This window comes from Notolepis coatsorum, assembly GCF_963971535.1.
Source record: "Notolepis coatsorum genome assembly, chromosome: 16".
Classification (NCBI taxonomy): Eukaryota; Metazoa; Chordata; class Actinopteri; order Aulopiformes; family Paralepididae; genus Notolepis; species Notolepis coatsorum.
Genome location: NC_140180.1, coordinates 106,589,130 through 106,611,142, shown reverse-complemented (window position 1 = coordinate 106,611,142; position 22,013 = coordinate 106,589,130). Strand labels below are relative to the sequence as shown.

The window sequence follows — 22,013 nt, the reverse complement described above, 5'->3', positions numbered from 1 at the left end:
TTGGATGAATTCGGCCATTGTATAAAAGTATTACACCACTTGAAGTTGTGTGTTATGAATTAGATCACGCCTATGGGGGTCTAACAACCCTCGGCTGCGCCTCGGGCCTAACAACCACCCATAGGCGTGATCTCATTTCTATAACACACTCCGTCGCGTGATGTAATGCTTAAGTATTGTGTACTTGTGACAGCTATAACTACACAGGGCTGATCAATAGGTTAATAGGATACAGATACATGTTGTGATCGCGTGGCTTTCCTCTCCGCACTCCGGGTTCCTCCCACACCAAAGACATGCTTCCCCCAAAAAGACCGGCTTTCGTCAGGAAGGGAATCCGTAAAAACCTATGATGCCAAATCAAATAATATGTGGAGCATGAATGGAATGGCCTGCGGTGGCGCCCCCTAGCGGGAGATACAGAAACATTAAATACATTAAAGAATCATCATCTTCACCCAAGACCCTGTGTCTCATTGAGCTGTAATTAACACGGCACAAGGATTCACTGTCCCAGATCACATCACCGGTGGCCATATTCAAACTCATTTACTCTCAATAAACTCTCAAACTACATGAATGTGTGCAAAACATGCTTTTGAATGGGTGGGAGATAAATCAGCATTTATTGCATTGCTGAACCTTCTGAGTGGCTTCTCCTGCATACGGCCCTGAGCTATTGTCTTGTATCTCATCCTGTATCCATACGCTTGCAGTAGTTCTATCTATTACTCAACTTCACAATTTTCTACATGTATTTATTGCTCCATCTCCGCCCACTACAAACATAGGAACTCTCTAATCCCTGTATAGTATCTATTGCTATGTCCTGTCCGCCCATCACAATCACGCAAACTGTCTAACTGACAGTGGTTCTCAAACTGTGGTACGCGTATTGGAATCATTCATCCCACATTAAAAAGGGAATGCCACTCATTTTAGGAATTCACATAATGTCTTCTAGATCTCTCCTAAAGCTGGAAATGAGAGAGAAACCCCTCCAATGTGACGTCACTGGGATGTAAAATGTGTGACTAATTCATAAATGGTGCTGCAACTTCATTTAATTTCAAACCTTAATTTTACAGTCCAGCGATTGGAGGGTTCCCTCTCTGATTTCTAACGTTAGGAGAGAGTGGTGCTTGTTCACAAATACTAACAGGACTGTCCTGGGGCACAGCGAGAACATACTGTATACTAACAGGACTGTCCTGGGGCAGAGAGAGAACATACTGTATACTAACAGGACTGTCCTGGGGCAGAGAGAGAACATACTGTATACTAACAGGACTGTCCTGGGGCACAGCGAGAACATACTGTATACTAACAGGACTGTCCTGGGGCAGAGAGAGAACATACTAACAGGACTGTCCTGGGGCACAGGGAGAACATACTAACAGGACTGTCCTGGGGCACAGCGAGAACATACTGTATACTAACAGGACTGTCCTGGGGCACAGCGAGAACATACTGTATACTAACAGGACTGTCCTGGGGCACAGCGAGAACATACTAACAGGACTGTCCTGGGGCACAGCGAGAACATACTAACAGGACTGTCCTGGGGCAGAGAGAGAACATACTAACAGGACTGTCCTGGGGCACAGCGAGAACATACTAACAGGACTGTCCTGGGGCACAGGGAGAACATACTAACAGGACTGTCCTGGGGCACAGCGAGAACATACTGTATACTAACAGCACTGTCCTGGGGCACAGCGAGAACATACTGTATACTAACAGGACTGTCCTGGGGCACAGCGAGAACATACTGTATACTAACAGGACTGTCCTGGGGCACAGCAAGAACATACTGTATACTAACAGGACTGTCCTGGGGCACAGCAAGAACATACTGTATACTAACAGGACTGTCCTGGGGCACAGAGAGAACATACTAACAGCACTGTCCTGGGGCAGAGAGAACATACTAACAGCAGTCTTGTGAGTCATGTGTATGTATGTATGTATGTGTGTGTGTATATGTACGTATCTGTGTATGTATGCGTGTGTGTATGTATTAGTGCGGTGGCTTAGCACCAGATTTGAGAAGGATGTGGACGCGCCGGACAAAAGCACAAAATTTTTCCCACGTGTTCCTCATCATCATAGCTTTCATTTTGGGGTAGGGGCCACGTCATCATGATGGATTTCAAGATGGCCGCCATGTAAAATCAAGGTTCTGCCCATTAATAAATATCTTGGTCCATAGCGTGCTCAATATTTGAGTGAACACAAAGGTATTGGCATCCCTGTAAACTAGAGCCCATTAAGCCCAACTGTTGGGAAGGTGGTTTTAATAGGAATTTATTCAAAATTATGTTCAATTTTCGCCTAGAAAAAACTGCCATGCTCATCTTCCAAAAGGTCCCATGGCCGTTCACATGAATATATCAGAGTGAACATTGGTTTTATAGGTACCCACAAGCCTCTTCTTTCCAGACATACCCACTTTGTACAACTTGCATGCTATTTGGGGCAATAATCAAGCAGGTTTGTGTATGTGGTACAAATGTGTCGAACATTCTAACTGCCAAAAATGTGAATGTTGGGTTTGTTGTTAGAACGTTGAACATAGAAGATCAATTTTGGTGTCAAACTACAAATTTTCTGGGTCAATAAATGTGTTAATGCTATGAAGAATGTCACCAGATGAATATTTGTACCATTCTAACAACATATTTACATAATTTTTTACTTGTTTAACACTTTCAGTACCGGCCATTAACATGGTAAAGCCACCACCCACTTCAATGATAGCGTTGTGAACGCATAATCTCTGTCTTAAATTATGGCTATGTGTCTAATCTGCCTGTCGCTTATCAATGACTTGTTTGCAGTCAACATTGTCGAAACAGATTGTTTTTTAATCAGTTCATTCCATAGTTTTCAAGGAAAATATATAGATTCTGTGATAAAAGGCATTTACTGGAATATTCTGGAATACACAAACACGTTGTCATTTTTCGGCCTATTTATGAATCGTTTTCAAATAAACACTAGATTATCAATAGTATATGTGTACTTATGCACGCTATAGAGGCGGGCTGAAATATCGATTCTCTCATTTCCTGATCGCGCACACACAGACACACACACACACACGCATAGGGCAAACGCTTATATCTCTGTGAAAATAGCTCTGATTATCCTAAGACTGGTAAAATAAATTCCTTACCTGAGATCAGATGTTATCCAAAAAGATTATTCCAATCCTGATCGCCATTCCAAATATCAATCACGCTTATTGATTACAGTGTTGGTACTGTAAATACATAATCCACGCGTTTTCCGGGCCGGCGAGCACAATGGATTCTTCAGTTGGCTTGAGGGAAAAGTAAAATGAGGAAACTGGCCCCCCTGTCAGGATCTGAACTTTCGCGGTGCTACAGGCCGCCGCCCTTCGTATGGACTTTTGCGTACACATATTGTCAAGTCTGTTGTCTGTCTTGCTCCCTGTGTATCTCCCATTAGTTCAGATGTTCTAGTCTCCCTTGTATTCCCTGTGTTGTTATGTTACAATGTTTATTCCTGCCTGTTAGTTCAGTGTCTAGTCTCCTTCCCTTGTATTCATGTGTCGTGCCTGTCAGCCCCAAGCTGTTCCTTGTCAATTATAATTAGTCCTATATATATTCATGCCGCCCCTGTCTTCCAGTGTCGCGTCATTGTTTTGTTGTTAGGTTTTTCCCGTCAGTACCCTTCCGTGCTGTGTGTATCTCTGTATCTCCTGTATCAGTACCTTCCCGTATTTGTAGTCCATGTTTTCCAGCATTGCTGAGGTTTTGTTTCCCCCTGTAACGTGTGCCTGTTGGCTGTGCTCAGTAAACCTATTATTATTAACGTCGCCTCGTCTCTCTCACTCCACTTTGTCCTGCGATTGAATCCTACACCTCTCCTGAACTCCGAATCCTCACACCCCCTTCGTCAGTGTAAAGTAATGGTGTGCAGTTACACAGGGAGAGACGATAGGGGGCGGTATCTTCCCAATTGAGCTCAGAGAGAGTCTGCAACACTAGCGTGAGGCTCGATTGATGAAATATGAATTCAAATCGCCAATAAAAAAGAAACGACAAACAAACGCTATACCTATATACCTATAAAACCAATGTTCACTCTGATATATTCATGTGAACGGCCAAGGGACCTTTTGGAAGATGAGCATGGCATTTTTTTCTAGGCGAAAATTTAACATAATTTTGAATCATTGCCTATTAAATCCACCTTCCCAACAGTTGGGCTTAATGAAAATGATACCAATGGAAAGCTTAGCTTCTCTAGTTTACAGGGATACCCATACCTTTGTGTTCGCTCAAATATTGAGCGCGCTATGGACCAAGATATTTATTAATGGGCAGAACCTTGATTTTACATGGCGGCCATCTTAAAATCCATCATGATGACGTGGCCCCTACCCCAAAATGAAAGCTATGGTGATGGGGAACACGTGGAAAGAATTTGGTGCTTTTGTCCGGCGCGTCCAATTTTTTTTGCTAAGCCACCGCACTATATGTGTGTATCTGTGTGTGTGTGTGTGTGTGTGTGTGTGTGTGTGTGTGTGTGTGTGTGTGTGTGTGTGTGTGTGTGTGTGTGTGTGTGTGTGTGTGTGTGTGTGTGTGTGTGTTGCGGCTGGCATCCCCCAGGTATCTGGCTTCCCTTGCGCCATCTGTGGACGGGTGTGCCGAACATGATGGACAGCTAAGAGAGAGTGTGTGAACCATGGGGTAAACGGGGGAGAGGCAGCAGGGCATCGGGACCGACCACCAGCCCACAGCCAGTGACCTCGGCTGAGACCACGACCCCCTCCTGGGCTGGAGCCACATCATGGAGCTGTACTGTACGGCTCGCCATCTGGCCGCCCAGATCAAGGCCTCCTAATGTACTTTCCACCTTCAAATGCCTTTTGTTTTCCTCACACACTTTAAAATCTGTAGACGTGGCATGTTTAGAGTTCATTGTTTTACACCCGTTACTGTAAGTAATAATAATAATAATAATTTAGGACCTGCTCAGAGGTCATCAATCGGCACACATGCGATGCATGCATGCAATTCGTATCTGCGATTAACCCATCCCGTCGTCCTTCCCCCCCAAGGGCAGCCGGGAGCAGACAGGCGTCAACGTGAGCCGCGCCAGGGGACCAATCCAAGTGCTCCTGTCCGTCTTCGTCAAGGACGCCACAGCGTTAGCGATCTATTGTTGTGCATGTTTTTCCATTGGGTTTATCTTATCGGGGGGGGAAACCCTTGCGAGCACGGGGAGAACATGTAAACTCCACACAGAAAGGCCTGGGAGATACCCCACCTGGGTAACTGGCATCATGGAAACCTGGTCCCCAAGCGGGAATCGAACCCTCGACCTTCTTGCTGTGAGGCGACAGTGTTAACCACTACACCACCGTGCCGCTAACAGACACATGTTAACCACAAGATGTATAATACTTTGTGATACACAGACCGATTCAGGGGGCCAGGGATGTGCAGCTGTGGTGCGAAAATGCAAGACTTGTTCCACACAAAAATGCTTGTGTTGAGACCCGGGCACCTCCGGCTTGGCCAACAGGGTAGTCTACACCCTCCCCAGACCAACAGAGGGTAGTCTACACCCTCCCCAGACCAACAGAGGATAGTCTACACCCTCCCCAGACCAACAGAGGGTAGTCTACACCCTCCCCAGACCAACAGAGGGTAGTCTACACCCTCCCCAGACCAACAGAGGGTAGTCTACACCCTCCCCAGGACAACAGAGGGTAGTCTACACCCTCCCCAGACCAACAGAGGGTAGTCTACACCCTCCCCAGGCCAACAGAGTAGTCTACACCCTCCCCAGACCAACAGAGTAGTCTATACCCTCCCCAGGCCAACAGGGTAGTCTACACCCTCCCCAGACCAACAGAGGGTAGTCTACACCCTCCCCAGGACAACAGAGTAGTCTACACCCTCCCCAGGCCAACAGAGTAGTCTACACCCTCCCCAGACCAACAGAGTAGTCTACACCCTCCCCAGGCCAACAGAGTAGTCTATACCCTCCCCAGGCCAACAGGGTAGTCTACACCCTCCCCAGGCCAACAAAGTAGTCTACACCCTCCCCAGACCAACAGAGGGTAGTCTACACCCTCCCCAGGACAACAGAGTAGTCTATACCCTCCCCAGACCAACAGAGGATAGTCTACACCCTCCCCAGGACAACAGAGTAGTCTACACCCTCCCCAGGCCAACAGAGGGTAGTCCATCCAGTCCATCATGGTGTACAGAGCCAACATTGTGTTGATGGTTGTCCAAATATGTATGTACCTGACTGTACACAGTGTATGAGTGTGTATGAGCGTGCACATGCTCATGAGTTTGATCGAGAGATACAGAGGGGTGTGTGTGTCTGTTCTCATGCACGTGTGTGTCAGTGCGTGTGTGTGCATGTGTGCGTGTGCGTGTGTGTGTGTGTGTGTGTGTGTTTGAGAGAGGAGGGCATCTGTACGCCCACATTCCACTCTGGCGGTGTGATGAGAAGTGACAGCTCATTGGCTGCTGCCAGGCTCTCACCCTCACGGCCTCCTGGGTAATCCGTCATGGCAACAGCGTGACGGACACTCATGCCTTTGGACGTGGCACGGGTGGAGCGGGCAGGCGGGGGCGGTGCAGATGAACCCGACGAACACACAAACAAGAGGAGCCAATATCTTGGTTTAAGGGAAACTGCAGGCATTTCACAAAGCTGAGATCATCCAACATGCCCTCAGACTGGTGTTAACCCTCATACTGCCGTTAACTCTTTAATGGCCAGACCCGAGATATCTGGGGTTTTGGTAGTTTTTTCTTTTATTCGCCATTTTTATTCATTATTCATCCATTAACCTCGGTGTTGCCATATGAAAGGATTTTGAGATCGCAAAGTGCAATACCGGCCGCATCCTGCCAGATGGCAGTGTCGCCCACCCTTTGAAACCTTATATCTAACTCTGTGTTACACTCAAATGTCACTTCCAAACGCATCTGGCACACTCTATCCATAAGTTGTGCCAAATTATGTCCGGGAACAGATGGACACCAATACTGGAAATCACGATCAGACAATTGGAATATTCTTTTTGGAATACCACCGACCACAGGTAAGGACTATCAGACATCAATTTCAGCTTGATCCAACAATGTTTTGATACCGATCCTGCTGATCAGCATTTTCAGTGTTCAATACAAATGCCGTTACTGGCAATCAAAGCATCAGAAACGACCCCCCCCCCCCCCTTCATGCATTCATGATGAAACATAATACCTATAATATACATTTGATTTGGAAATAGTAGCGTGTCCAGGCAAGAAACGCCAACGCTCAAAGTTGCCATCATCCGCCCCCTCCTAAAGAAGCCCACCCTGGACCCGGAGGTTCTTGCCAACTACAGGCCAATTTCGAATCTTGCCTTCCTGTCCAAGGTTTTGGAAAAGGTAGTTACCTCCCAGCTCCAGGACCACCTTAAAAATAACACCCTGTTCGAGAAGTTCCAGTCAGGCTCCCACAGCACGGAAACAGCTCTGCTCAGGGTGACGAATGACCTTCTAATGACCGCTGACGCAGGATCACCATCACTCCTCATCCTCCTCAATCTGACAGCGGCGTTGGACACTGTGGACCAAACCATCCTCCTGGAGCGCCTCCACAACACTGTTCCAGTGGTTCCAGTCCTACCTCTTAGGCAGGACTGAATATGTCTCACTGGGAGGACACAAGTCCAGGCTGCTCGATGTCACCTGTGGTGTCCCATCCTATTCATCACCAACATGCTCCCCCTCAGTCGTGTCATCGGCAGACATGTCCTTCCACTGTTATGCCGATGACACACAACTCTACATAAAAAGGTTCAGTCTTCATCCATATCCCATCTCACCTTTGACGGCCAGGTAATCCCCCTCTCCCCCTCAGTCACAAATCTGGGGGTTCGATTTGACCCCCACCTGACCTTCAACATCCACATAAAACACCTCTGCAAGACCTTGAACGTCAGCAAAACAAAAGAGATGATTGTGGACTTCAGGAGATCGGGGGTCAGGGACTACAGCCCCCTCAGCATTGACGGGGCACCGGTTGAGAGAGTGAACAGTTTCAAGTACCTCGGAGTCCACATATCCAAGGACTTGACATGGACCACACACATTGACAGTGTTGTGAAGAAGGCACGACAATGCCTCTACTTCCTCAGGCGCCTAAGGAAGTTCCAAGTCAGTCAGAAGATCCTTAGGAACTTCTACTCATGTACAATAGAGCAGTGGTTCTCAACTGGGGGGTCGCGACCCAAAAGTGGGTCGCGGGGCCATTTTGAGTGGGTCATGGATGTGTAAAAAAAAAAAAAAAAAAAAAAAGTACAAAAAAAATATATATATTTTTTTTTCACTTTTTTCTTTTCACTACCCATCTTTGTGAAAGTGGCTTCTCAGCTCTGGTCAGGAGCAAACAACATCCCCAGTTATCCCATTAGTTCCCTGGGATGTTAAGCTAAGAAGTCTACTGAGAAGGATATTATTTATTATTATTATTCTTTTATTTCATTGTGTTTTTAGCCCTAGTTGCACTTTTGTTGCAACCCCAGTTATCCCATTAGTTCCCCCAAACTTAGGTCTGTTATGATAAGCTAAGAAATCTGCTAAGAAGCATAATATTATTTATTATTATTTTATTGGATTTTTAGCCCTAGTTGCACTTTTGTTGCACTTTGTGTTTAGTTCATGTTTTTAACAGTGCATGAAAGATTGTGTATTACTGCATATATATTTTTTTTTAATAAATCATAGTGGTTCAAAAATGTGGGTCGCGACTTAATGACTAAGGAACATGTTGGGTCCCGAGGCTAGACCAGTTGAGAACCACTGCAATAGAGAGCATCCTGACCGGCAACATCACCTCCTGGTTTGGGAATAGCACTGCACAAGACCGTAGCAGACTACAAAGAGTGACACGTTCAGCCGAACGCACAATTGGAGGGGGGCTTCCCACCCTCCAGAACATTTACAACAAGCGGTGCAGGGGGAAGGCTAAGAGAATCATCAAGGACTCGAGCCACCCGAACAACTGCCTCTTTGAACTGCTGCGGTCAGGCAAGCGATACCGGAGTCTTAAGGCGAGCACAGAAAGACTCAGAAGAAGCTTCTATCCCCAGGCCATCAGGCTGCTAAACGAACAATAAACACTATGCAACAACCATCAAATGCACACAGCACACACACCCACACGCACACACTCACTTAAACAAACAACACACTGCAGCACCCACTCTCCACACTTTAGATCACACAAACACACTTTATATTTATTGATAAAGGATTTGCACTACAACTCGTACACCTACTGTGAATTGTACCTAAATTGCACCTCATCCCATTTCTGCTTTGCACTATATAGTATTGTATATTAGTACACTGCACAGTATTGTATATTATATGGTAACTCAGTTACGTCTATTCTGCATCGAACATTGTACATATGTCTATACTCAGGGATTAAAGCAAAAAAAAATCTCCTGACTGAACTTTTTTTCTGGCCAAGTCATATTCTTATTTTAACCTCTACTGTATTTTTTTTTAAATAGCGTTAGCGTTTTAAGGGAGCCTACTTGTAGAGCGAGCCTACTGTCCTGACTGTGACTATAGAGACCCTACTGTTGTGTGCTGGAGAGCGTGAATGCAAGTCTTGTGGCTAGCTTCTGATTGATGGCGAGCTAGCACCCCTCCCCACTTTGAACCATGAACTAAATGGCTTGTTATCATACAAACAAGGGACTAAACACGTTTCGCAATTATGCCACAACAACAATGGACAGTCTCCTCCCCACCGTTTGTATATATTTATTTACCACCCACTCACTCACCCCCTCCTAATGTACAGTCTCCTCCTCATCATATGTATATATTTACTGTTAGGATCTCTGGGTAACAGTACTGTATATTTGCATATCGTATATGTGACAAATGTAACAGTACTATTACTATATACCTGTAAGGCATGTATGTCCCTATGTCATAAATGTCATGATGTCATGTGTATGTTGTGTATGTCATAAATGTCACTATGAATTGAAAATGGGGGACCCTGATGATGTAAACAAGACAAACGCCTTTCTCTGGTCTACATCCCCTTAACAATTGTGTGTATTGCTACTGGATTTACAAGATCCAGAGTGAATGAATGAATGAAAACTTTATTTAATACACGAGACCCTCTTCTTGGGACCAAGTAAGGTTTTGTCGATAATCCAATGTATAGTTACAACCCCCCCCCCCCCATCCCACCCAACCACCTCCAATGTACAGTTTCTTCGTCAAATGTATATACTCTTTTTAGACTATTTTTGTATCACAAACAAACAATAGGCTACTGTATTTGTAAATCTGGTATGTCATAAATGTATAGATGTAGCAGTATTGTCTATCTGTATGTCATCTGTGTCATATATGTTATGATGAACTGAAAATGGGGGACCCTGATGTAAACAAGACGAAAGTCTTTCTCTGGTCTGCATCCCCTTAACAATTGTGTGTATTGAGCTGTACTGTACCCATTCTGCAATCTGTTAATAACAATCAATCAATATTTAACAGATTGCAGAATGGGTACAATACAGTACAGCTCAATACACACAATTGTTAAGGGGATGCAGACCAGAGAAAGACGTTCGTCTTGTTTACATCAGGGTCCCCCGTTTTCAATTCATAGTGACATACATGACATACAGGTATATAGTAATGTTACATTTGTGACATATATGATATGCAAATATACAGTACTGTTACCCAGAGATCTCCCGGACAAATGGGAGAAAGACGTTTATTGAGCTTAAAAACAATTGATACCGCAAATAACGTTCTGATTAACAAAGTCATTCGTTTTGTGGCATTAACGTTATCTAGATTTATCAACATTCATACATTTATCAGAAAGCGAGCGGCGCAAGCACACACACGAAACACCACCAACAACAACAACAACGACAACAACACACTGCTTGTCGCGTAAATAACGTTCTGATTAACAAAAGGCATTCGTTTTGTGGCATTCACGTTACCTAGATTTATCAATAGCAATAGTAATATATATGTTTCTTTAGACTAGAATAAGTCAAATGAACTTACGGTCTCGTAAAAAGTTGCCGCATGGTGTTGATGAGTCAAGTTTACTCGCGAGTAGAGCTAGACGCTAGAGAGTCTCAAAATGGGCGCTTCCCATTGGTGCTGAGCACAGCGGAGGCGGGTGAAAGGGCTGTAAACTCAGAACAATCTCGCCTTCTGGTTGGTTGCATTTGCCTGAGAATTTGCCGATTGCTCGCAAATGACTGTTTGGTGCGGCCGCGGTAGGGGAAAAAAGGATATTTGACGCCTCTGATTGGCTCAGGTTAAAATCCGTCACGACTCCAAATCAAATGACGGAATCTCCAAATCAAATGGACGGATATCCGTCCCAAGACGGAACGCTTTAATGCCTGCTATACTGAACACTGTGACCTCATTTTTTTACTTCTAATTTACATGCTATACTATGTTATTTTATTTCATACTTATCTTGTCTTGCACAGTCTCTGGAGCGTAACAGTAAGAAGCATTTTGTATACAAGTATTCTGTACTTCTGTATGACAACTATTAAAGAAACTTGAACTTGAACTCATTCCATCACCTAAAAAATATATCGAAACTCTGTCCCACTTTAACCCTGTCAGACGCAGAGAAGCTTGTCCATGCCTTTGTCTCCTCAAGACTGGACTACTGTAACCGACTCTTCATCGGGATTCCTGGCAAGAGCATCCAAAAGCTGCAATACATCCAGAACAGCGCTGCCAGGATCCTGAAGAGAGTCCGTAAACACGATCACATAACCCCCATCCTCCACTCACTCCATTGGCTCCCCGTCTCAATTACAAAATCCTGATGCTCACCCATAACTGCATAAACGGACACGCACCCCTCTACCTTCAGGAACTCATCACTCCACAATCCTTCACCCGCACCCTCAGATCCGCAGGTAGCCTGCTCCTTCGGGTCCCCAATACCCGGCTCTGCACCATGGGTGACCGAGCCTTCTGCACGGCTGCACCACGCCTGTGGAACAGCCTCCCCATCCAGCTGAGGGCACCACAGAGCCTGGACTCTTTTAAAGCAGGCCTGAAAACCTATCTCTTTAAAAAGGCCTTTGACTGTTAGCACAACTGTGCCCCATGAAGCCTACTGGAAACACTTCCCTCAAAGTGCACTGGTGAGACATCAAACACATACATGTGTAGTAGTAGATAGAGGGGGGTGTCATGCACCCCCCGGAAATATACTTCTAACCAGACTTTCTAGATTGGAAAAAAGGTGAAAAAAAGTATAGGCTATGTTAACAAGTTGTCAGAGTGTCCCAAGTATAATTTATATGCAAATTAAGGATGCGATTATCAAAAAATCGCAAAGAAATCTGTTTAATATATCTCAGCCAATATTGCAGATAACTGAACAAATGAGGTGTCTAGACCCATGTTTCGAGGGTCAAAGATCACAATAACACTATCCCTAGAGTGATCACATGTTTCTATGTAAGTAGCCTATGCAACAGGTGATCATTCTGGGAATAGTTTTATTATGATTTTTGACCCTCAAAATATGGGTCTAGACAACCTACTTGTTTTTATTTGCAACAGATTTTTAACATAGCCTATCATTTTCTACAATTTTTTTCCAATCTAGAAACACTGGTTAACAATATATTTCCAGATAGTATCCGCTTTCCTACTTTAAGTAATTGGTAAAAATGTGATTATTTTGTATTGACTGCACAGATTTGCATAGGCTACTTACATAGAAACATGTGATCACTCTAGTGTTATTGTGATCTTTGACCCTCGAAACATGGGTCTAGACACCTAATTTGTTCAGTTATCTGCAATATTGGCTGAGATATATTAAACTGATTTAATTGCGTCCTTAACACATTGTGCGCCAAGAACGGCGTAAATCGTTATTGCCCGCCATGCGTTGAGCGCCAACAACAGCGTATCACGTGTTTGGGATCAATATTTCATTTTTTCGCCATGGCATTCATAATTCATCCAGCCTCCCTCCGGATCGCAGCGGGACCCTGTTCTGATATTGCAACGCCTCAATACCGCCGCCTGGTGGATGGTCGGGCGAGTTACACTCACGCCAAACCGGAAGTGGCGATCGGTGCATCGAGGAAATTCCTCCGCCAGAGATATATTGTGGCGTGGATCAATATATACACTCGAGTGCATTTGGATCGCTTTCGAAACGCAATAATCGATATTAGGGATGTCCCGATCACGTTTTTTTGCTCCCGATCCGATCCCGATCATGTGATTTTGAGTATCTACCGATACCGATATTTCCCGAATTTCTTTTACATTTTTTTTTTTCAACAAACATGACCATGTTCACGTCTTAAACTCATACTGAGGCCTTAGTTTTGGTTTTAAATTGAATATCATCATTCATTTATTTATTGTCACAGAGCAGAAGAATTTTGCCAAAACAAACCAATAGTGTCCAGCTGCAGAACGGCAGACCAGCCACACTCTCAGACCCAAACGCATTTCCTTTGATTTAATTATACATCAAATGATTTATGTCAAGGATTGTAATGCCTCGCTTGAATGAAGTTAACTTTTCACCTGGATAACGTCAACATTCAGGGTGAATGTAATGTGAGAAATTGGGATTAAAAAATTAAAATAAAAAATTTATTTGGGTCTGAGAGTGTGGCTGGTCTGCCGTTCTGCAGCTGGATACTATTGGTTTGTTTTGGCAAAATTCTTCTGCTCTGTGACAATAAATAAATGAATGATTATATGCAATTTAAAACCAAAACTAAGGCCTCAGTATGAGTTTAAGACGTGAACATGGTCATGTTTGTTGAATAAAAAAAAAAAAGTAAAAAAAATAAAAAAGAAAAAAAAAAATCCTGATTTTTATTTTTTGCCGATCCCGATCTTCGGAAAATCACGCGATCGGCCCCGATCCCGATCACGTGATCAGATCGGGACATCCCTAATCGATATGATTTCGGCGTTTATTGCGTCATACAAACCGGAAATGGATCTAGCAGATCGACGTCAAATAATTGGGATATTTTTCCTCCAGTCTCATCGGCGAACGGTAAGAGGACACTAACGTTACTTTCAGCTTGATTGTCCATTTCTTTGTTTGCAATCAGTCTGATCAATATATCAACCCATACTAAATAAAGCCGTTACTGACGATCAAGGAATTATAAACGACCCCCCCCCCCCTTTCCTTCACGCATGATGAAGCATAATGTATACAGATCATATACATTTGCATTTTATAATATAGTGTGTATAGGAAAGAAACGCCAATCGATAATCTATCATATGCTTCAGGGATTATAACAAGCGTTTTTGGAATTACAGCAGAAAATCTTAAAAACATACTTATATTCTCGACGGTATTAACACAACAATGTATGAATGAAAAAATATAACGTTCCCACATCCGGAACGATAGATACCCGATGTTGAATGGGCCATAGTAATGCAGATATAACTTAGCTATAATATTTAAAAAGTTATAGCCCTGCAAAGAAGGTAAACATCTCCATAGGCTTACAGCGGTGGCAGAGAGGGCATAACGATGGGCACAATGCATGGCGCCCAATGTGGTAATTTGCATATAAATGATACATGGGACACTGACAACTTGTTAACATAGCCTATCATTTTTTTCACCTTTTTTCCAATTCCAGTCTGGTTAGAAGTATATTTCCGGGGGGTGCATGGTACCCCCCTCTATCTACTAGACTAGTGTGTGTTATGTATCATGTGTGTGCTATGTTTTGATTATAAGGCGTATTATCATGATGCATTGTAATGGTTGTACAGTACGATCAGGCCTCAGGACAATCATCAACTCCTGCACAGAGGCTTGAGGTGGTCAGGTGCAGGACAGACAACAGATCACTGTTATTAAAACCTGCTCCCGCTGTACGTCACTGCGATCAACGCTTGGATCAATATGTCGCCGGGCAGATCTCAGCTCCAAGTCGTTACTGGAGTGGGCATGGGCTTTTTATTTGATCTTTTTATTTGTATTTCCACTGCTGTCACAACAAACATCCCAGTGGGCTGGTGTTCCTCTCCCCAGTGCTGCGCTGCTGGACCCGATTAGATGTGACCTTTCAACTCCCCTGCGCTGCTGGGCCACCCGCCCCCTCAGCTCACCTCCACCAATCACAGAGCTCTCTCAGCCGTCCCACCAATCACAGAGTTGACCGTCTATTGTTTGATGTACATAGTAATAAATGTATGGAGAGTGATGATATGATTATAGTGTGTTGATTAGGGGTGGGAATCGCCAGAGACCTCACGATACGATACTATCACGATACTTGCATCACGATAGTAAAAAAAATTCAAATTTAATTTATTACCTTTTTTCAACTGCAAAGTAAAACTTTGTCAACATGTTTTATCTAATAAAATAAAGTTCAGTCTGTTCATCTCACTTCAATAATTTTTATTGCAGAACATGGTATTTTCTCAAGCAGACAGGTGTAAACACTGTAATCTGTGTTGCATGTACCTGACAAACTGAACTGTTTGTATTACAGTCATATTCCAACTTAACTGAATGCACAGTGGACTACTGTACTATTACAGGTATTGAAATGAACAATGCAACTTCCTTATACTTCCTTTTTTATGAATAATTAAATATCGATACTTGGCGTCCCTGTATCGATACAGTATCGCCACACAAAGTATCGCGATACTACTACGTATCGATTCCCCCCCCCACCCATAGTGTTGATATAGTGTGTTGATATAGTGTGTTGATATAGTGTGTGTTGATATAGTGTGTTGATAGTGTGTTGATATAGTGTGTGTTGATATAGTGTGTGTTGATATAGTGAGTGTTGATATAGTGTGTTGATATAGTGTGTTGATATAGTGTGTTGATAGTGTGTTGATAGTGTGTTGATAGTGTGTTGATAGTGTGTTGATAGTGTGTGTTGATATAGTGTGTGTTGATATAGTGTGTTGATAGTGTGTTGATATAGTGTGTTGATATAGTGTGTTGATATAGTGTGTTGATAGTGTGTTGATAGTGTGTTGATAGTGTGTGTTGATAGTGTGTGTTGATATAGTGTGTTGATAGTGTGTTGATATAGTGTGTTGATATAGTGTGTTGATATAGTGTGTGTTGATATAGTGTGTGTTGATAGTGTGTTGATAGTGTGTTGATAGTGTGTTGATATAGTGTGTTGATAGTGTGTTGATATAGTGTATTGATATAGTGTGTTGATAGTGTGTTGATATAGTGTGTTGATAGTGTGTTGATATAGTGTGTGTTGATATAGTGTGTGTTGATATAGTGTGTTGATATAGTGTGTGTTGATATAGTGAGTGTTGATATAGTGTGTTGATATAGTGTGTGTTGATATAGTGAGTGTTGATATAGTGTGTTGATATAGTGTGTGTTGATATAGTGTGTTGATATAGTGTGTTGATAGTGTGTGTTGATATAGTGTGTGTTGATATAGTGTGTGTTGATAGTGTGTTGATAGTGTGTTGATATAGTGTGTTGATATAGTGTGTTGATATATCGTGTTGATATGTTGATATCCTGCTAAATTAGTACAGTAACATCTCCCTCAGACCCGACATTTCAAAGTTATTCTACTAAGTTAGTATAGAGACATCATCTCCACCATCCTGCTCAGTTAGTATAGTGACATCATCTCCACCATCCTGCTCAGTTAGTATAGTGACATCATCTCCACCATCCTGCTCAGTTAGTATAGAGACATCATCTCCATCCTCCTGCTCAGTTAGTATAGTGACATCATCTCCACCATCCTGCTCAGTTAGTATAGTGACATCATCTCCACCATCCTGCTCAGTTAGTATAGTGACATCATCTCCACCATCCTGCTCAGTTAGTAGAGTGACATCATCTCCACCATCCTGCTCAGTTAGTATAGAGACATCATCTCCACCATCCTGCTCAGTTAATATAGTGACATCATCTCCATCACCCTGCTCAGTTAGTATAGTGACATCATCTCCATCCTCCTGCTCCGTTAGTATAGTGACGTCATCTCCATCACCCTGCTCAGTTAGTATAGTGACGTCATCTCCATCACCCTGCTCAGTTAGTAGAGTGACATCATCTCCATCCTCCTGCTCAGTTAGTATAGAGACACCATCTCCATCCTCCTGCTCAGTTAGTATAGTGACATCATCTCCATCCTCCTGCTCAGTTAGTATAGTGACATCATCTCCATCATCCTGCTCAGTTAGTATAGTGACATCATCTCCATCCTCCTGCTCAGTTAGTATAGTGACATCATCTCCATCATCCTGCTCAGTTAGTATAGAGACACCATCTCCATCCTCCTGCTCAGTTAGTATAGTGACATCATCTCCATCCTCCTGCTCAGTTAGTATAGTGACATCATCTCCATCATCCTGCTCAGTTAGTATAGTGACATCATCTCCATCCTCCTGCTCAGTTAGTATAGTGACATCATCTCCATCATCCTGCTCAGTTAGTATAGAGACACCATCTCCATCCTCCTGCTCAGTTAGTATAGTGACATCATCTCCATCCTCCTGCTCAGTTAGTATAGTGACATCATCTCCATCATCCTGCTCAGTTAGTATAGTGACATCATCTCCATCCTCCTGCTCAGTTAGTATAGTGACGTCATCTCCATCACCCTGCTCAGTTAGTATAGTGACATCATCTCCATCCTCCTGCTCAGTTAGTATAGTGACGTCATCTCCATCACCCTGCTCAGTTAGTATAGTGACATCATCTCCATCACCCTGCTCAGTTAGTATAGTGACATCATCTCCATCACCCTGCTCAGTTAGTATAGAGACATCTCCATCAGACCAGTACCTGTATGGTGACTCTCACTCCCAACACACCCTCATTAGTTCCATTAGTTACTGAATCATTAGAACTGGAAACCAAGTCATTACATGAATGACTACATGAGAACCCACTACAGGCCGTTATGCCGTGAGAACGTGCTAATGAGGCTGTGTGCCCGCTTGTGTTTACAGTAGCCTCACCAGGAAACTATTAGTCGCCCGCTCAGCAGGGTTGAAATCAAGCCAACTGATGAAGCGTGGAACGGCACAGTGATTAGTCAGCCATCAGAGCAGCCTCCGTTAAAGGACAATGTCACTAAATCTAAGAATTCACATACTGTATGCTGTATAATTATGGAGGTGGAGCTCAGCAAGAGCTCAGGAGACTTACGTGGCGACTCTGGAGGTTCTCCAGGAGGCTGGGGTCATTAAAGCCGGCCTCTTCTGAAGACTGGGTGCTGTGGCTGGGCAGGAGAGACAGAGGAGAGAGGGTCAGCGCCACAGAACAGGCCAAACAAAGGCAGATAATAAGACTGTATATAGATAAAAAATAAATAACTAAAAAAACCACCAGTACCATGTTCTAACTGGATATTCATTGCAGTCAATTCTGACAACATGGCAAAATGTTCCAATAATACTTTTCAAGACCTTGAAAGTCAAAGTCAGAAATTCTTTTCTATTGCTTTGTGAGACCTTTCAGGACCACATGGGATCTGGGTAAAAGACCATAAAAATGTAAGAATTTGTATTAAAACTGCCATGCCGCTTTCCAGGTCATTGACCTTTCCTGTGAACTAGGACATCAGTTGCAATACAAAGGGAGTCCCCCAGGGGTCACAGGTCACGCTGGTCATGTGATACGAGTGGCGCACAGTGGGGCTGGTCATGTGATGCGAGTGGGTCACGGTGGGGCTGGTCATGTGATGCGAGTGGGTCACAGTGGGGCTGGTCATGTGATGCGAGTGGGTCACGGTGGGGCTGGTCATGTGATGTGAGTGGGTCACAGTGGGGCTGGTCATGTGATGCGAGTGGGTCACGGTGGGGCTGGTCATGTGATGCGAGTGGGTCACAGTGGGGCTGGTCATGTGATGAGAGTGGGGCTGGTCATGTGATGAGAGTGGGTCACAGTGGGGCTGGTCATGTGATGAGAGTGGGGCTGGTCATGTGATGAGAGTGGGTCACAGTGGGGCTGGTCATGTGATGAGAGTGGGGCTGGTCATGTGATGCGAGTGGGTCACAGTGGGGCTGGTCATGTGATGAGAGTGGGGCTGGTCATGTGATGAGAGTGGGTCACAGTGGGGCTGGTCATGTGATGAGAGTGGGTCACAGTGGGGCTGGTCATGTGATGAGAGTGGGGCTGGTCATGTGATGAGAGTGGGTCACAGTGGGGCTGGTCATGTGATGAGAGTGGGGCTGGTCATGTGATGAGAGTGGGTCACAGTGGGGCTGGTCATGTGATGAGAGTGGGTCACAGTGGGGCTGGTCATGTGATGAGAGTGGGGCTGGTCATGTGATGAGAGTGGGTCACAGTGGGGCTGGTCATGTGATGAGAGTGGGTCACAGTGGGGCTGGTCATGTGATGAGAGTGGGGCTGGTCATGTGATGAGAGTGGGTCACGTGGGGCTGGTCATGTGATGAGAGTGGGTCACAGTGGGGCTGGTCATGTGATGAGAGTGGGTCACAGTGGGGCTGGTCATGTGATGAGAGTGGGTCACGGTGGGGCTGGTCATGTGATGAGAGTGGGGCTGGTCATGTGATGAGAGTGGGTCACAGTGGGGCTGGTCATGTGATGAGAGTGGGTCACAGTGGGGCTGGTCATGTGATGAGAGTGGGGCGGGTCATGTGATGAGAGTGGGGCGCGGTGGGGCGGGTCATGTGATGAGGAGTGGGGCGCGGTGGGGCGGGTCATGTGATGAGAGTGGGGCGCGGTGGGGCGGGTCATGTGATGAGGAGTGGGGCGCGGTGGGGCGGGTCATGTGATGAGAGTGGGGCGCGGTGGGGCGGGTCATGTGATGAGAGTGGGGCGCGGTGGGGCGGGTCATGTGATGAGAGTGGGGCGCGGTGGGGCGGGTCATGTGATGAGGAGTGGGGCGCGGTGGGGCGGGTCATGTGATGAGGAGTGGGGCGCGGTGGGGCGGGTCATGTGATGTGAGTGGGTCACAGTGGGGAGGAAGATCCTTTGGGAAGGGTTAGTGTCCTGATAGGACCTTACAAGAGATACAGAGAATTCCCCAATGAACCCACCATTATTAGCTCTTAGTTCAGCTGCTCACCTATCCTATTAAAACATTTAACATCTAGGACCTTATAAGCACCTTGTTAAAAAAAATTGGCTGTTTTCAAGGAATTCCAGGCCATAACTTTTTTTTGGTAAAAAAAATCAAGCACTTTAAGCACTTCAAGGACCTTGTGTGAACCCTGTCAATGGCACCGGGTCAAAGTGAGCAAACAGGCAACAACACCTTTCTGATACAATCAAAGGATCAAGCAGAAAACCATGCTGTGTTAGGAAGGGAACAAACAAGATGCACAGCGACGCCTCACGTGTAGAGAGAACACGCCTCACGACTGCAGAGAACACGCTTCAGGACTGCAGAGAAACATGCCTCACGACTGCAGAGAACACGCCTCACGTCTGCAGAGAATCATGCCTCACGACTGCAGAGAACACGCTTCAGGACTGCAGAGAAACATGCCTCACGACTGCAGAGAACCACAGGAAGCCCCGTTAAGACCTCTTAAGAGCCACCCAGCACAGTGTCCCTGTTAGCCCACAGCACATACATCTAGCTTTGGAGATCAGGAGAGCTGGCTAGAGACAGCAATGCAATTATATGGCAAGGCTGGAGAGGACACACCATCAGACCTGGATACACTCGAGGTAACGGGGACATCCATCATACTCACAAGGCTCGTATTAAAATATGGCAGGGAGCCCACGGGAAGCAATGTCTCCGTTTCTCCGCTGCCCTGCGCACGGACACACAAACACTACTGGCTTCCCGTAGATTACCTGAGTTTATCAGGGTGATATTGAACACTACTGGCTTCCCGTAGATTACCTGAGTTTATCAGGGTGATGTTGAACACTACTGGCTTCCCGTAGATTACCTGAGTTTATCAGGGTGATGTTGAACACTACTGGCTTCCCGTAGATTACCTGAGGTGATCAGGGTGATGTTGAATCCTTGCTCTGATCAGGATACATTGGTGCCAAATGGTGTTTCACCATAACCACGGTGTGCATCTAAACTGCCCGTTCTAAGCTACGATCTTATCATCTAACGGGCACAACTGGTAGATTTCACATCAACTGTGGGGCCAATTCTGTACCCGCCGGTTTGGAGTCACAGTACTTACTTGTAAACTCAGGAGGTGGATTTCAAAGTTGTAATATTTCAATTGTTTTGCTTATATATATCCAGTCCATACAGAAACTATCGAGAATGGACACGTTATCCTCAGTAAAGCCAACTGTAGTTTCAAAACAGCTAGATCTCTAGAGGAGGCTTCCAGTGCAGCAGTGGTGCAGCTTGATCTCTAGAGGAGCTGCAGGCTGGAAGACGTCAGTTATTGATCATCTGCTGGCCGGCACAGGTCCCGTCACTATGGGAACAAGGGTGCTGCTTGTTGGCAGTTGATAATGGATGTGCTACACTACCAATATATGTAGGAGATCACAGACCTTGTCTTTCTGCCAGATAGGAGTGAATCTTTGGCCAATGCCAACATGGCTGAAATGCATTAATGGTTTCTAAGGCTGGCTTGAGTTAAGATTGATGATGTTCAGGGGAGCTCCAGTAGCTCACCACGTACCGCGAGTGCTATTTCAGTGCCGTGGACAACCGCGCTCGCGCGGATCTGGGGCTGAGCGCGTTCGAATCCCGGACGGCAGCCGTGCCTTTCCCAGAGTGTCTACCCCCCCATCTGAACCCTTTCAGCCTGCTTCTGTCGGTCGAACTTGACCAAGTATGAATGAGAAGAAAAAGCGATAAACGCTAAAAGAACCAGGTGACTGGTCAAAGTTTTAAAAAAAAAGATTGATGATGTTCAACTGACTTAACCTCTCAACATGCAACGGCCCGTATTCCGGCGGATGTGCCCGTGGGCGGAACGCACAAAGTCACAGCACTTTGCGAGCATCTA

General features: G+C 45.0%; 1 protein-coding gene across 1 annotated transcript in view; it reads right to left on the bottom strand.

The window, feature by feature from the left end:
• atp8a1 (ATPase phospholipid transporting 8A1) overlaps positions 1 to 22,013 on the bottom strand; it is a gene marked incomplete at its 3' end in the record, with an annotated part of 287,871 nt that overhangs the window by 79,959 nt on the left and 185,899 nt on the right. Inside the window, exon 15 of the mRNA XM_084332147.1 lies at positions 18,256 to 18,328. Coding sequence (XP_084188273.1) covers positions 18,256 to 18,328 — 73 coding nt within the window. The remainder of the gene's footprint in view (positions 1 to 18,255; positions 18,329 to 22,013) is intronic.